General features: G+C 30.7%; 1 protein-coding gene across 1 annotated transcript in view; it reads right to left on the bottom strand.

The window, feature by feature from the left end:
• The window catches only part of LOC139524494 (nephrin-like), a 68060-nt gene that overhangs the window by 17117 nt on the left and 34386 nt on the right, over positions 1 to 16557 (bottom strand). The window contains exons 4-9 of the mRNA XM_071319290.1: positions 16051 to 16377; positions 14192 to 14488; positions 9691 to 10035; positions 6667 to 6987; positions 5088 to 5195; positions 4287 to 4305 (exon numbers count right to left, since the gene is read on the bottom strand). Of these exons, the coding sequence (XP_071175391.1) occupies positions 4287 to 4305; positions 5088 to 5195; positions 6667 to 6987; positions 9691 to 10035; positions 14192 to 14488; positions 16051 to 16377 (1417 nt within the window). The remainder of the gene's footprint in view (positions 1 to 4286; positions 4306 to 5087; positions 5196 to 6666; positions 6988 to 9690; positions 10036 to 14191; positions 14489 to 16050; positions 16378 to 16557) is intronic.

Here is a 16557-nt window from a genome sequence, read left to right as displayed (position 1 = left end):
TTCTTTCTACAAGTATATACATGCATAACACACATATAAAGCCTTCTTTGTTAGACAGGAGGGGAAAGAGGGTGTTTAAAAATTATGAGTGTCAATTTTAAGTTTTTTTCCTAACTGTGTATTGCTACCTTATGGCATTTGACAAAGCAAATAATTGCTGTTTTTTTAGACAAACATACCACGAAACTATTGATATTTATGTTATAGATACAATTCTAAGGGAGAAACAACCTTTAGTATGACAATATATGTTAGTTTTGTTGTTTATTGTCCTTAGCAACCAATATAGACATTTTGACACAAAGACTTGGTTCCGTTATAAATTGATACTTTATTGGCTACCCCTTGGAAAAGAAGATTGCGCGTTATGTAGAAACCTTAGAAGGGAACGCTTTATATTTTTTCATGCGACTAAATAAAATTTATTATTTTAGCAAGTATAAAGTCACAATTTAGCATGAATTAAGCCTAAATTTTTTCCCGCTGTTATAAATAAATTCAGTATTTACTAAATTTTAACCAAGGCTTTGGTATGGTAATACACAACAAAATTGACATTCTAGAGCTTTAAAATAGCTTTAACTTGTAAAAGTTGTCTACTCTTAAGGTTAATTTAAGTTTTTAAACAAGAAAAGACAGGGTTAGAAGGTATAGTTTTAGAAAATTGACTAAAAAAGGAGAAAATGCACTTTGACATGGCATGTTTCATAAAATCACTTTTTTGTTGCATTTCAGTGTCAACTGCTAACCTTCATAAAATATTTATTTCTGAACCGATTTTCAAAACAAGCAGGCGAAAATGCTCGTTTTAACTAGTAGAAAACAGAAATCCATTTAAAGTGGAATTGGGGAAAAAAATGTTAATCCTTAAGGTAGCAATACACAGTTAGAAGTTTAGTTTCGCATTATGGCCCCTGTGAATTTTTTAAATATGAAAGTTTTTTTTTTGTACAATAAAATTGATTTTTAGATAATTGAAGAATAATATAGCCTTCTTAGTGGGTTTATATGAACATTTAGATTGATTTTAACATGTTTTATAGGCCATTTCTATGATTGACAGTCCGTATTTTCCTATCCGTACCGTTCATAGGTCCATAAATTATTGTAGTGTTTATCAACAAAGATTTTGCGCTCGATCTTTTCAATTCAATTTTATGGAAAAACGAGCAGGAAAGCAAATGATTTTTTTTGGACCACTTGATAGATATAAACCTATGGATTCAGGAAAGGTACCACTGTAATACATTGAAATTTTCCTTTAGACCAAATTTTGGAGACTTTTGTGACATGTTCACCCCCCTTTTTTGCTATATTTTGTATCTAAGAAATGCAGAATGTTGCCATGGTTACACCCAAAAGGGATTATATTTCACCCTTATGACCATTAGAAATCAAATCTATGGAAGATTTTCTTTCTACAAGTATATACATGCATAACACACATATAAAGCCTTCTTTGTTAGACAGGAGGGGAAAGAGGGTGTTTAAAAATTATGAGTGTCAATTTTAAGTTTTTTTCCTAACTGTGTATTGCTACCTTATGGCATTTGACAAAGCAAATAATTGCTGTTTTTTTAGACAAACATACCACGAAACTATTGATATTTATGTTATAGATACAATTCTAAGGGAGAAACAACCTTTAGTATGACAATATATGTTAGTTTTGTTGTTTATTGTCCTTAGCAACCAATATAGACATTTTGACACAAAGACTTGGTTCCGTTATAAATTGATACTTTATTGGCTACCCCTTGGAAAAGAAGATTGCGCGTTATGTAGAAACCTTAGAAGGGAACGCTTTATATTTTTTCATGCGACTAAATAAAATTTATTATTTTAGCAAGTATAAAGTCACAATTTAGCATGAATTAAGCCTAAATTTTTTCCCGCTGTTATAAATGAATTCAGTATTTACTAAATTTTAACCAAGGCTTTGGTATGGTAATACACAACAAAATTGACATTCTAGAGCTTTAAAATAGCTTTAACTTGTAAAAGTTGTCTACTCTTAAGGTTAATTTAAGTTTTTAAACAAGAAAAGACAGGGTTAGAAGGTATAGTTTTAGAAAATTGACTAAAAAAGGAGAAAATGCACTTTGACATGGCATGTTTCATAAAATCACTTTTTTGTTGCATTTCAGTGTCAACTGCTAACCTTCATAAAATATTTATTTCTGAACCGATTTTCAAAACAAGCAGGCGAAAATGCTCGTTTTAACTAGTAGAAAACAGAAATCCATTTAAAGTGGAATTGGGGAAAAAAATGTTAATCCTTAAGGTAGCAATACACAGTTAGAAGTTTAGTTTCGCATTATGGCCCCTGTGAATTTTTTAAATATGAAAGTTTTTTTTTTGTACAATAAAATTGATTTTTAGATAATTGAAGAATAATATAGCCTTCTTAGTGGGTTTATATGAACATTTAGATTGATTTTAACATGTTTTATAGGCCATTTCTATGATTGACAGTCCGTATTTTCCTATCCGTACCGTTCATAGGTCCATAAATTATTGTAGTGTTTATCAACAAAGATTTTGCGCTCGATCTTTTCAATTCAATTTTATGGAAAAACGAGCAGGAAAGCAAATGATTTTTTTTGGACCACTTGATAGATATAAACCTATGGATTCAGGAAAGGTACCACTGTAATACATTGAAATTTTCCTTTAGACCAAATTTTGGAGACTTTTGTGACATGTTCACCCCCCTTTTTTGCTATATTTTGTATCTAAGAAATGCAGAATGTTGCCATGGTTACACCCAAAAGGGATTATATTTCACCCTTATGACCATTAGAAATCAAATCTATGGAAGATTTTCTTTCTACAAGTATATACATGCATAACACACATATAAAGCCTTCTTTGTTAGACAGGAGGGGAAAGAGGGTGTTTAAAAATTATGAGTGTCAATTTTAAGTTTTTTTCCTAACTGTGTATTGCTACCTAATGTTTTCAAAAGTGTGAGAAGGTAATGCGTGATCATGCGGTGGGATATCATTATCAGTACATAATTTGTTTGCGAATGTTTTCTGTAAATGTCGTATTTTGGTGTTCAAAAAGAATTTGTACTCATCTGCATTTAGAATGTCTTCCTCGATGTCCTCCTCCATTAAAAAATTCATAATATCTTCGTCCAATGCACTAATAATTTTCTGTTTTTGAATTAATGTTTCTAAAAGTTCAGCACTTTCTTCATTGTCCAAGTTTGAATCACCTTCCGTTTTCCGTAAAAGTCTCTTTACTGCACTTTTGTGACCAGCTCTGACTGCTTTTAGCTTGCTGTCCATCTTATCCAATGGTTACGGCACCATAAATGTGTAGAATAAACTAAGTAAGTCGTATATGTACTTTGCGTTGTGTTTACTTTGCGTATAATATTTACAATGGCGAAGCCCATACAAGGTGTAAGAAACGTCACAAACATGTGAACGTAAATACGGGAAACGTAACGTTATAACTTCGAACTATTCTCAACAGGATATTTATATTCATCGCAGACGCATAGATACACAAAATTGGCTATTCCGCGTTACGCTCATCAAATTCATATCACAATTATTTGACAGTAAAACCCACGTTCCTAGTAAGTCAAGCTTCAGATAATACGGATATCTTTAGGTCTATGTAAGCTTACTTTCAATTTATTTTCACGTTTTTAATTCCGGAAATACATCATTGATATCTTTTTATTATCATTAATATCTTTTTTTAAATATTTGATATGAAAAAAAACAATGTGGAATGATTGTCAATGTGTTGAGAAAACTCTCCATCAGCGACCACACAACGTATAAATTAAGCCGCTATGTGTCATCCTATGACCTTTGACTAGAGCAAACCATATACCGTAAAATAAGGTATAAAAGGCACATAAGTAATACGTTTAAAAGAATCTAAATATAACAATAAAAGCCCAATATATATATATATGTACACACAAAAAAAACGGCATCAAACGACAACTTCTAAATGACAGGCCCCTGACTTTGAACAAGTACATTCAGTATCAGACGGGGTTGAACATTGTAAAAAACTTCACCCTAAACTGGTACAGTATAGTAACAACACATCATGAAACAAACTTTAAAAAAAACAGTTGAAAACAGGCTCACTTATCAGATCGATACATAGTATAAAAATAAGTATATTCAATTATAAATTTGTCTAAATGAACCACAAACGCTGGACAATTTACACTCCCACATATAATAGTATTTACAATACGGTTGCAATGATATATCTACTATTGATGATTGAATAGAAAATAGTCAACTTACTTTTCTTTTTTATCTTTCCCTGCAAGTGTAAATACTAAACCGTGTGAGATTATCACTATCCATGAAATTTCAGACATGAAACACATTAGATGAATAACACGTTGAAATAATGAAATTAAAATGATTATGATTTAGAATGCCCAGGTTATACGTTACGAAGGCAATGCTTTATCTCCTCTTTTTCGTATTTGTATACCTAATGTGGTTGAACGAAATGCAAACATTCAGAAAATATCCACCATATCGAAAAAAAAACTACACATTGAAGTTACTGCTTACTTTCATAATTAAGAATATCTACTTTAAAAAAATCCTACTTTACAGCAAAGGCTTCTGTAACGACTTTCCTTGGCATGTTATTTACATGACTGTTTACTGAAAATGGTTGGACAATAGTCAGTTAGTATATAGTACCTCAATCATTTCCTCTTTCGATTAAATAAATTCCTTAAAGTTGACTTAAAGCAATAATTTCATTGTTTATGGTCTAACGGGATTGACCCTTGTTTTACGTATATTCACAAAATTAAAATAAAAAGTGTACAAGTCATGTTTAACTGCGTTATTCCCAGTATATAAAAGTATAAGTTGTCTCATATATTCATCTATCATTAACTTTTCATAGCATTAAAATTAAGTTACTAGTTATATATTTTATCAAAATAAAAGTATAGTCAATTCAAGAAATAGAAAACATGTTAACTTTAATCTCTTTGCAATTAAATAATGTGCGATGTCAGCAGAAAGAGGTCATCGTTTATTATGATGGTTAGTCGATGTTAGCTTTGCTTAAGATTTTACCTTGACTCCTTTTGATTAACAGTATCACTATAAAGGAGGCGCATACAATCACTAAAGTGACAACAACTCCTACTACAGTACCAATTACTGCACTTGATGTCGTAGCTACTGCAACAAATAAAAATGTTATATTTAACTTTACCATTCAAATCTACAAATATGTACAATACACATGGATTATTATTTTTCAGTAGCACTAACTACATTACTGATAATAAGAAGTGATCGGTGCTTCATTTTTGTTTTTTAAAGTACGAACCTTAAAATAACATAACAGATCCTTTCACAATTATGGACATTTCATAAGATATATCATTATTTATGTATAATTTACGTCTTGGTTACCTCAGCCGTATTTGGCACCGTTTTGGGGAATTTTAAGTCCTCAATGCTCTTCAACTTTTTACTTGTTTGGCTTTATAACTATTTTTATATGAGCGTCTCAGATGAGTCTTATGCTGCTGAAACGCGAGTCTGGCGTATTAAATTATAAACATAGTACCTTTGATAACTATTTTGTGATCATTTTGATATTTTTCGCATTTGTAATCATACAACGTCGTTTAATTATAAGTAGATAAAATATGATAATTGTAGATTTTAACTGATCTGTTTGCTGCTTCTATTTAACATAATAAAATAATATTGATACATGTTTTCAATAACTTTTCAGTGATTCCAGATTATCATATTTACCGATGACTTCAAGTAAAGTACTTGCATTGTATGCATTAATATATAAATTAAAGTATTCCCTTTGTTTTTTTGGAAATATGTTTGTTTTTAATGAAGTTACTTCAAATTCATTCATTTGTCAAACGCTCAGATTTATGCCGTCAATCGAAACTATGAGCACGAGATATGAAAATGATACGTGTGTTTAGTATATTTATATTTAAAACACAGAAATAAAATGAATTAAAATAGCAAAACGTAGACATGATATCATATCTAATCTAATGTACATAGATTAATTGCCGCTTGCTTGTTATAGTACCTTTATATTTACAATATTTGTTTGACTAGGAAAATTTGTACTACAGCTGCAAAGTTACAATTAGTTTTCTAGCCAAATGAATAAAATTTAAATAACAGAAAAAAGATACAATATTTCAATGATGCATGGCACAGTTTCACCTCTGTGTGTATTTCAGATAGAGAAACCGAAAATGTACAGAGAAAAACAGATAGATGCACGTTTTTACGCACACGTTTGTTTTATGGGAAAATTTTGTTTTCCAACTTCATAATTTTCCATCTGCCTCTGGTCTACTGGTTTGTATGATATAAATAAATAAAATAAATAAATAAATAATCTTTATTTCAAGAGGATGATCCCATTAGTTAAAACTAATCTTCCTGAGAGTCCTCAATATTTACGTAGTAGTCTTTGTCTATTGTTAACAAAAATAAAAATAAGGAAGTCAACATTCATGAAATGTCCCGACTTTGGAAACATGTAATGTTTACATCAGTTTATAGGATTACGTAATCTAATATAATAAGGAACCAGGTTTGGACAGCATTTAAAAAAAAACAAATACCAAAATATCGATTTATAGTAACATTAAAAATATACCTTTTGTACCTGAACTTTTAGTAAAGACAATAAGCACATCTGTGAAATTACTTCTTTTCATTGCTGTATTCTCAGCATACATTCTCAGTTCGTATGCTTTTCCTTCCTGTAAATTTCTGACTTCATATGTTCTACGTCTCCTTTGTTCATTTATATCTTCCTCCCCAGCTGATACTATGGTCCATTCCGATGATCCTTGTACTCTGTACTGTATGTAAAATGTTTGTTTATATACTCCACCAGAACCTGGATCCCATTGGACTGTGAAACTTGTAAATGCAGAATCTCTTTGACTAAAATTTCCTGGTATGTCTGGTATACCTAACGATTATGTTTTAAAAAATTTAAAAGAATACAAACTAATATTTGATAGAAACTGTTGATTATTGTTGAAAAGGCACACAGCATTAATATCTGGTATTGAATTCTATCCTGTTTTATAATGATAAAAAGTTACACTTTCGAACGCAGCCTTACCCGACGAAACAAATATTAATCCGTTTAACTATGCAGCATATCGTCTTGTAATATAAGATACCGCGCACGGTTGACTAAGGAATAATATCACAGCTACAGAATTTCGAAGATACATAAGGCAATAGTTTGGTTTGAGTAATTACATGAATCATATAAGTGTAATACACTTTCTATGCGATTAAAATTCGTTATTTATTACAGTAATCTAATAAGGATTAACATATTTTTTTAAATATAACAAGAACCAAAAAATTTAAAAAAGTTATTTAATGGTTAATGAATTTTTCCTTCAAATTTTCCCGCCATTTGCTTATATACCCGGGCATGGTTTTTTGTTGATTCAGGGAACTGGTCTTTACTTGTAGGAACCAATTTTTCACATATATTTTGAAAGCTTTTTTTCTCAAACGATCAATGATTCATTATCAAGAGTAACACAATTGCAGACAGGCTTAACTTCACGTTTTTAATTGCAGAATGTACATTCCGTTTCATTCCATCAAACGTTTTGAACTATTTGACAATATTAATAAGGTATGACTGCCTGTGACATTTTTTTTCTGTTTATTTTTAAATTCAACTTTTTACCGAGACTTCTATACAAGTCACATTATTGTCAGTCTTCAAGTATATTTATTTTTGTTGAAAGATGCATACATTAAATGATTAAAAGGCGAATTGTTCATTCCCTTAGAAGCCTATAAAATAATTTTGCTTTTTTGCACTTATTAGGCGACTTGTGGACATTTTGATACTGTTAAGTTAGTCATCTATATCGAACTTGTATCTTCCAATCAACTACACTGCGATTTATTTTATCATTTGTGCTGTTTTCTGGTTTTTTTTTCTTGGTTTTTTTTGTTGTTTTTTTTAGGGGGAGGGTGGTATTTGTCTACATTTATTGTAGATATACTATAAAAGATTAAGTGTATTTGTTATCTGCAAAACTTTTATAAGAAGTTTCTCAAACCATGCGTTGGTGTAATTTTATCAATATTTTTAATCATGTATTGATAACTTAAACTTGTAAAATTCGTTTTATTGTTAACTGCTGTGAATACAAAATATAAATCAGCGATCATCCTGTTGTCTCAAATATACCACATACTACGTAAAAATGGTAAACAACCTCTCCTTGTAGGTTCGATGTATCTTGCTTTTGAACGCTAAATAATTATCTGAAATATTTTTAGACGATCTCACGTCATAAAAGATCTATATTGTTCATTCGGGGTACTCCGAACTTATTTATATATATTTTTTTTTATACCCAGTGTAGTTCTTTAACTTTATGTTTAAATCATTTAAATTAAAGCAGGCATGTGTAATAAAACACGCCACCTTAGAAATTTGGAGTTCAAAATAGGATATGATACAACAACAACACTACAATCATTCAGAATTTCACAGATTTAAAGCACATTGATTAGTCATATGTAGTAAAATATATCGGACGGTATTAAATAGAGAGGGACATAGTTGAATTTTTTTATAAAGTGTATGTGTATCTTATGGTCTTATTTAACTTCTGTCTTTTATTGTCAGTATATTTTCTATCTATGAGTTTGAATGCCCCTCTGGTATATATTGTCTCTCTTTAAGTAACTTTAAATATAGGTTTAAGTAATACAGGTTCTCTTACAAGATCTCATCTTTTAAGATATTTGGTTTTTTTAACGATAATTTTACAAGATTTTATATTTTGAATAAGATTTTGCTTGGTCGAGATCAAATACTCCCATATCATGTATAGTATGAGATCCAACATAAGAAAAAATACAAAAAAATGATTTGCGTATTCAAATAAAAACGATTAATTTGGTTTTATCTGAAATTAAAGTTTCTTATATTTGCTGTACATATAGCAAAAATCACATCCAACTAAAAAAGAAAAGAAAAAAGTCATGTTGTTTCGGATTTTCAATCGTACTACTTCTAAAAAAATCATTTAGATCATCAAGTCAAACGAAATGGAAAATATTTATTACCAGGTATTTAAAACCAAGTAATCATGAGTAACATTTTGTTTGTTAAACGTAATATTCAGATTTTTCTGAATCATTTTTCTTTTCCATTATTTTGTATTTCTGTAGGATATTTTTAAAAGGTAATCTATAGATTATATACATGTATACCCCAGAATTCGCTGAATGTTTGCTTTAGACATTTAGATAGTTGAGTGTACAACAGTCTCTTTAAACTCATTTGAATAATATATATTGACATATTTGATGTTTATCTAAAAAAAAGCTTCATTTTAATAGTAATGTGAACAGGTGTCACATGTATCAGATCCAGCTTTACTCCAGGAAGGGAAGTAAAACCGAGAGAAGTTCGTCAGGGGAATAAGTGTAGAATATTCTTAATAGAAGCCGTTATCAACAAAAAAGCAATGTGATAAATTACCTAGAAATATATATGAACTATTATAGACAACATTGATTTTTTTATTTGTTTTCTGATCTGAACTAATATATATTTACTGTCATACTCAAGTATAAAAGAGAACTTTACTATCGAACATTAACTTCTTATTTTTTTACTTACTGGCAGATTCCAATGCAATAGTGAACTTTACATCTGGAAATCCACTGTTAAGTGTTACAGTATAATTAACAAAGTCCTCTGCTTTCAAATCATTTATAGTCAGTGTCACATTATAACCATAAAGTTGTACTTCCTTCCCATGTATCGTATCCTTAACAATAGTAGGTGAACTTGATGATTGATATTTTGCTGAATTTTGTGTTTTTATTGATGTTCCATCGCGAGCCCAAACAAAACTGGTAAATTTTGGATCACTGATCACATTGATATATATATCTACTGTTTTATGGATTTCACCAAACTGTTTGACTCTATCAATGGTGTCTGAAGTAAACACTGGCTGAGCTGAAAATATTCGCAGATATTTTTATTTGATAAAATGAATGCATTGGAAACGTTGTATGCATAATATCAAGCATGGTTTAGCCTTTAGTTAAATAGTGTTAACAAAATTACAAAATAAAGCACAGTATAGTTGCATTTATGTAATCTTTTATACAGATGGGGATTTGTTTTACAAACTTTGAATCTGAAATTGAATATTGTTTATAAAGACACGATCCCCATCCTAAAGTTAAGGTGTAATACCACTATTGATTTTCCCCTATTAGTCTTTGTAAAACCTATCTTTGATTCAAATAAAACAATGCTTGGCATAAGTAATCTTTTATCCTGTCCAATACAATAAAAAAAATCATATAGAATTTCATTGCAAAAAAGAAAATAACCATCAATAGAAGTCAGAAACAATCAAATGTGTTTACTTGTGTGAAAGCTTTCTCAAGTTTCCAAAATATTCTATAGAAACACCAAATGACAAAATAATGGTGCTTTCAAACATCCAAGATATATGCTTATGACTCAGAATTGTCTTAGTTTTTGTAGCAATGAAATGTAGGATTATTTCCTACAACTGTCAAATTCATGGAAATACTTTTTTTGCCATTTTTCATATGCAACCGGATGTTACGTACTATGATATGGTGGTAGTACACCTTTATATATGTACATTATGAAAATGTTAAGAAGCTGGTGATAATTTGAGCAGAGCTTGCAAATGGTTACTTTCTCGATATTGCAATGACAAAATGCTTTGGTGCAATTGGTTTTACATGAACTAATAACATATACTACATGAATTTTTTATTTCAGTTTAACAGTTGTCATTTGAGTTGACATGAGATGGATAAATATAAATTTAAAATAATTCTGATTTAATGGTAAGAATTTCAATTAATTAAGCAAAGTCTAAACATTAAATTTGTTATAAATATGCAATAACATTAGTCAAGATGTAAAAAATAAATCAATAATGTGTTGGAAAATCATTTATTATTATTTTTTTAATTTAAACATATTTATTTATAGTGTATTGGGAAACAAGTTTTGTAACTTATATTAATCCCTTTCCACTGGGCGGGTACGAGTCCTGCCTTGTAGCGGCATTAGCCTGCTCTTTTTCGAAATCTACAAGGGTGTCTTTAACGTGCAAGAGATATGGCTCTTTTTTAACACGGGTCAGCCATTTATTGTCCCTTCCGACGGATTGTCATCGTTTCCTCAAGACCATACTCGCAAATGGTGTCAAAGGAGAACCGAAAATTCAGCCCCTGAAATTTTCATCCCAGACGGGTATCGAAACAGGAACCTTTGTGTAAGTAGTCCGATGCACTAACCACTACACCACGGCTCTCTTATTATTTATTATATAGAATTAATAAATAAATCACCTTTTTGACACAGTATTTCTAATTAAACTCTTACGTAGCTGTTCCTTATTCAACATTTAAAACTGTATTTGTGCATAGCATTATTTGTAGCAGTTGTTATTTATTTACATAAAAATGCATGTAATGTCATAATGTTTCTAACTGGTATGGTAGACAAATGTCCCTGAACAAATTGTTGTTTATTTTTAGAGTTATGTAAAAAGACAAGTTTATAAAATTTATATGTTAGGCCCCTACTAAAAAATAGTAATGTAAAATTATTTTCATATTGATTGTAACGTTGATGAATAATGGTTATGATCATGTTCAGATAAAGACGAGAGGCTCCATAGATCCTTCGTCGCTCACCTTATATGTTTATTTGCAATTGATGCATGAAATAATGCAACTGTTATGCTTTTGTATACGTTTCAGAGATATTAGTCAAAAACTGCATATTCTCCCTATATTCTACTTTTAGCCATGTCTGCCATCTTGGTTGGCAACTAGACACCCTAATGCTTATTGTGGCCAACTTTGGTTAATTTTGTCTCAGTTGTTCCAGGAAAAGACTTTTGTGAAAGATTACAAAAACCACAAAAATTTAGTAAAATTACTTATTCAATGGCAGAAACCCAACAACATCTTGTCATATTCATCTGAAAAGATCTTACCCTGATGAACCCTTTTTATTCATTGTCTATGCTCTAAAAGAGGGATGAAAGATACCAGAGGGACAGTCAAAATGCTTTAGTTTCAGAAATATTAACATAAAACGGAATTTTACCCCTATGTTCTATTTTTAGCCATGTCCACCATGTTGGTTGGCAAGCGGGGTCATCGGACACATTTTAAAACTTAATACCCTTATGCTGATTATGACCAAGTTTGGTTAAATTTGTCTCAGTAGTTTCAGAGGAGAAAATTTTTGAAGATTACAAAAATTTACAAAAAATTGTTAGAAAAATACTTTTAAGGACAATAACTCTTTAAGGGATCAATTGACCATTTTTGTAATCAGACTTATTTGTAGATCTTACTTTGCTGAACATTATTGCTGTTTATAGTTTGTCTCTATCTATAATAATATTCAAGATAATAACCAAAAACTGCAAAATTTACCTAAAATTACCAATTCAGGGGCAACAACCCAAAAACGGGTTGTCTGATTTGTCTGAAAATTTCAGGGCAGATAGATCTTAACCTGATAAACAATTTTACTTCATGTCAGATTTGCTCTAAATGCTTTGGTTTTACATATATATACATTTTACTCCTATGTTATATTTTAAGCCATGGCGGCCATATTGGTTGGTTTGTCTGATCATTGGACACATTTTTTAAACTTGATACACCAATGATGCTTGTGGTAAAGTTTGATTAAATTTTTCCCAGTAGTTTCAGAGGGGAAGATTTTTGCAAAAGTTAACGACGACGGACGCCAAGTGATGAGAAAAGCTCACTTGGCCCTCTGGGCCAGGTGAGCTTAAAAAGTAATGTGCAACTAAGCGATCATTTAAAAATTAAAAAAAAAGAAATTCATCACAAATTATTCTATATCTTAATATTTCAGAACTTTAATATTCTTAAGATATACGGCCATATTTTATCCTGATATCATCTGTATTTTAATTATCATGTCCCAAAAAAGTAGCACAATTCTTTAGCTTAGCATACTACTCGCTGTAATTTATGAATATTGAACTTAATTATTGTGTATCAGTGTGTCTTTGTGTTACGACATTCAAAATATAAAATTGAGAATTGAAATGGGGAATGTGTCAAAGAAACAACAACCCGACCATAGAAAAAACAACAGCAGAAGGTCACCAATGCACATTTAAAAGTCCCAAAACTTGTGTTAAAGTAATAGGATGACAGTTTAACATGGGAAAATACACAAAAAGGCTTACAATCATACCAAGTATGAAAACTCTATGTAAAATAGATGCAAAGAAGCTGTGTTTACCATATGCTATTGTCACACAATTTATATATAAACGGTAGAAAAGTCCATCCCTACTATCAAACTTGTTGAAAAACACCATATTGGTACAATATTGTCAACTAAACATGATGACAAACAATCATATAGAATGAAATTCAAAACAGTGTGGCTGTGGCTATTGATTGACACATTAAATTCATCCATTGACTGGGACAATTTACGTGAACGTTTGTCTGTAACGACCACTGTTCACGACGTACCTACGATAGACATTTAAACTGTGGGGTCACCAAAGGTTTCTTAACGCCTTTAATTATAAAATAATTCGAAAAATTAATCAGGAATAACCTTTATGTTTTGATTTATATAATTGATATAAATCAAAACATCGTGTTATTTCTGATTAATTTTTCGAATTACTTTATTAAGGTGTTGAGAACCTTTGGTGACCCCATAGTTTAAGTGTCTTTAAAGAGTACATAGTGAGCAGTGGTCGTTACATACAAACGTTCACCTAAATTGTTCCAGTCAATGGATGAATTTAATGTGTCAATCAATGGCCACAGCCACACTGTTTTGAATTTCATTCTATATAAATTATTCTCAGTTCGAAGCTTTTTCAACAACGGAACCTGATAAGTGACTTTTACAAGGTGTTAATGAAACAATGTTAAAAAATTGACGAAGTCATAACTCTCATGAAAATTGTGAAATTAAAACACTCAAGAAAATATGATGACAAATAATCAATCCAAGCATGAAAGCTGTATGCAAAATGATCTATGAAAAGGTCAATGTTATCATATCAGTTTGATATGATGTTATAATAACTAGCCCAGATTACCTCTCACAGTAACTAATCCAGAACCAGTCTGTTTAAACTTATTTTCGTTGTCAATAATACCATTACTAGCTGAACACACATACTCCCCACTGTCCTGATATCTTAACAACACTGGGACATCAGGTAATGTCAATGTTTTATTTCCGTTAAACTCTCGTATAATCTCTCCATATCTGGACTTGTGTTGCCATTTATGATAGGTATAAATGTTTGGATTACCACTAGGATTACATATTACTTTTCTGATGGCATCATTTTGTGTATAAGTGGAACTATTCACTGTAATGTCTGGAGCATCTGCCGTTATAAAAAAACTGACTTTAATATGCTTCTGAAAGGAGCATGGTTATCAAAAGGGTCGATTTTAGTTACTTTTTTTATGGTCCTGAAAAATCTGCAACCATATGGCGATGTTAAAACTCTTTTGTCATTTTATTTGCATTTTTGTAGGATTAATTGGTAAACATAAAAAGTCAGCACTATTCTGCTTATATGTAGGGCTGTTAACTGTGAAGTCTTGACCATCTTTTGTACGCTTTTGGCAAACATAATTTTGATCCAGGTATTTACAACGTACGATGAGTTTTTTTGCAAAGTTAGGACAAAATCAGTATATTCGTAGCTATGAAAATTGTATGCTAACGAATGGAGCATTAGTGGTGTAAGGGTCGATAAACTCATCATTGATAAGAGTCTCAAAATTGTATACGCCAGACGCGCTTTTTGTTTAGAAAAGACTAACTATAAAAAAGGACAAATATTTCAAAGTTGTAGAGCAGAGAAGACTTCAAATTTTTAAATGGTTCTATAAATTGTATGACCCTTGAAACCTCCAACAACATAGTGACGAAAAAAACTGTTTCATTATTTGTTATAGTATTAGGATATTTGGTGAACATCACAAAGGCAAATACAGTTTCCGCAAATTTGTTTTTATCAACATAGAAAGGAATGGACGATTTCCGGCAATCCTAATTATCTGGTGGCAAATTAAAGACAAAAAATGTATATCAATTTATTTTAAAAAGAAATCAAAAGAGCAATGCCTACGTTAGTTTTCTCGTTTGAATTGTTTTTACATTATTCATTTTAGGGTTCTTTATAGCTGACTTTGTGAGTTGGGCTTTGCTCATTGCTGAGACCGTACGGTGACCTATAGTTGTTAAATTCTGTTTTATTTGGTCTCTTGTCAAGAGTTGTTTCATATGCAATCTTACATCATCTTCCTTTTTTATGTATCTACAATAACGTTCTGAGCTACATTTATCAATGTTTTACGCTTAAGGTTGTTATTCTCTCCAAAATTCCTCATGACATAAGTCACACAACACGTTGTTTTTATCAGGAAGTATGTGAGTCACTAATTATATAAATACTAGACCAGTGGTTTATGTGGTCCTTACGATTGCACATAGCATAATACTACTATGTTATAAAATCACAAATAACTAATTATGTTAGGGCTAAAATGTTGATGGTTTCAATTTTACTTTGCCAGATGATCCTGTCGACAATGAATATCTCCTCAGTGATGTTCAAAGATATTATTTTGAAAGTCCTAAACTTTATTCAAACGTTGAAATTCAAGAAATTCAAGGCTAGACTAATAAGTTTAACTTCATGACGTTATGAATTTGTATCAAAATCAATGGACTTGTGACATGTGAGTTATGGTAGAAGACTCAGTTAAAATCTTTCATTCAGTGATGCATCTGTATACTACATGACATTGATATTTTATTATGTTTATGATAAATCTCAGACACATACTAAGAATAAGTAATCTAATAGCTGCCAGCGGTTTCTATGAACAAAATAAATACGGTTTCTCATAAACATAAATTTGACTCTTAACTTACATGTGATATTAAGTGTTTTAGAAGTCTCAACACCACCTCCTTGTTCCAATGTGGTTTCATTTCTTGCTCCACAAATCATGTATTTACCATTATATATTCTATGCATACTGTATGTTAATGTAGATGTTACACTATATGTGTCAGTTGTTGGATCATGAGATGGTGGTAATTGTGTTGCATATGCTGTAATATTAGTTTTACCATCTCCAAGTAACCAGTATATTGAAGCCTTTGGACGGCTTCCAGTTGATGTACATGATATCACCAGTGGTTTATTCTCCTCTGTGTTAACTGAATCAGAGCTGAATCTAGGAGGATACGGCTTTACTGAAAATAATAATGAAATATATGTGTCCATCATACACTATGCCATGCTCTCACTATCTTATTTTCATTTTTAGTGTATCATGTATTTTTGGACAAAATCCTTATTCAAGTAAACATTTTTTAGATTTAGAAAGAATATGAGTACAAAGTTTCAAGTTGATATGTGACACAAACTAACCA

The sequence above is a fragment of the Mytilus edulis genome, chromosome 5, assembly GCF_963676685.1.
Source record: "Mytilus edulis chromosome 5, xbMytEdul2.2, whole genome shotgun sequence".
NCBI lineage: Eukaryota > Metazoa > Mollusca > Bivalvia > Mytilida > Mytilidae > Mytilus > Mytilus edulis.
The sequence above is the reverse complement of the archived record's forward strand: the minus strand, read 5'-3'. Positions and strand labels throughout refer to the sequence as shown.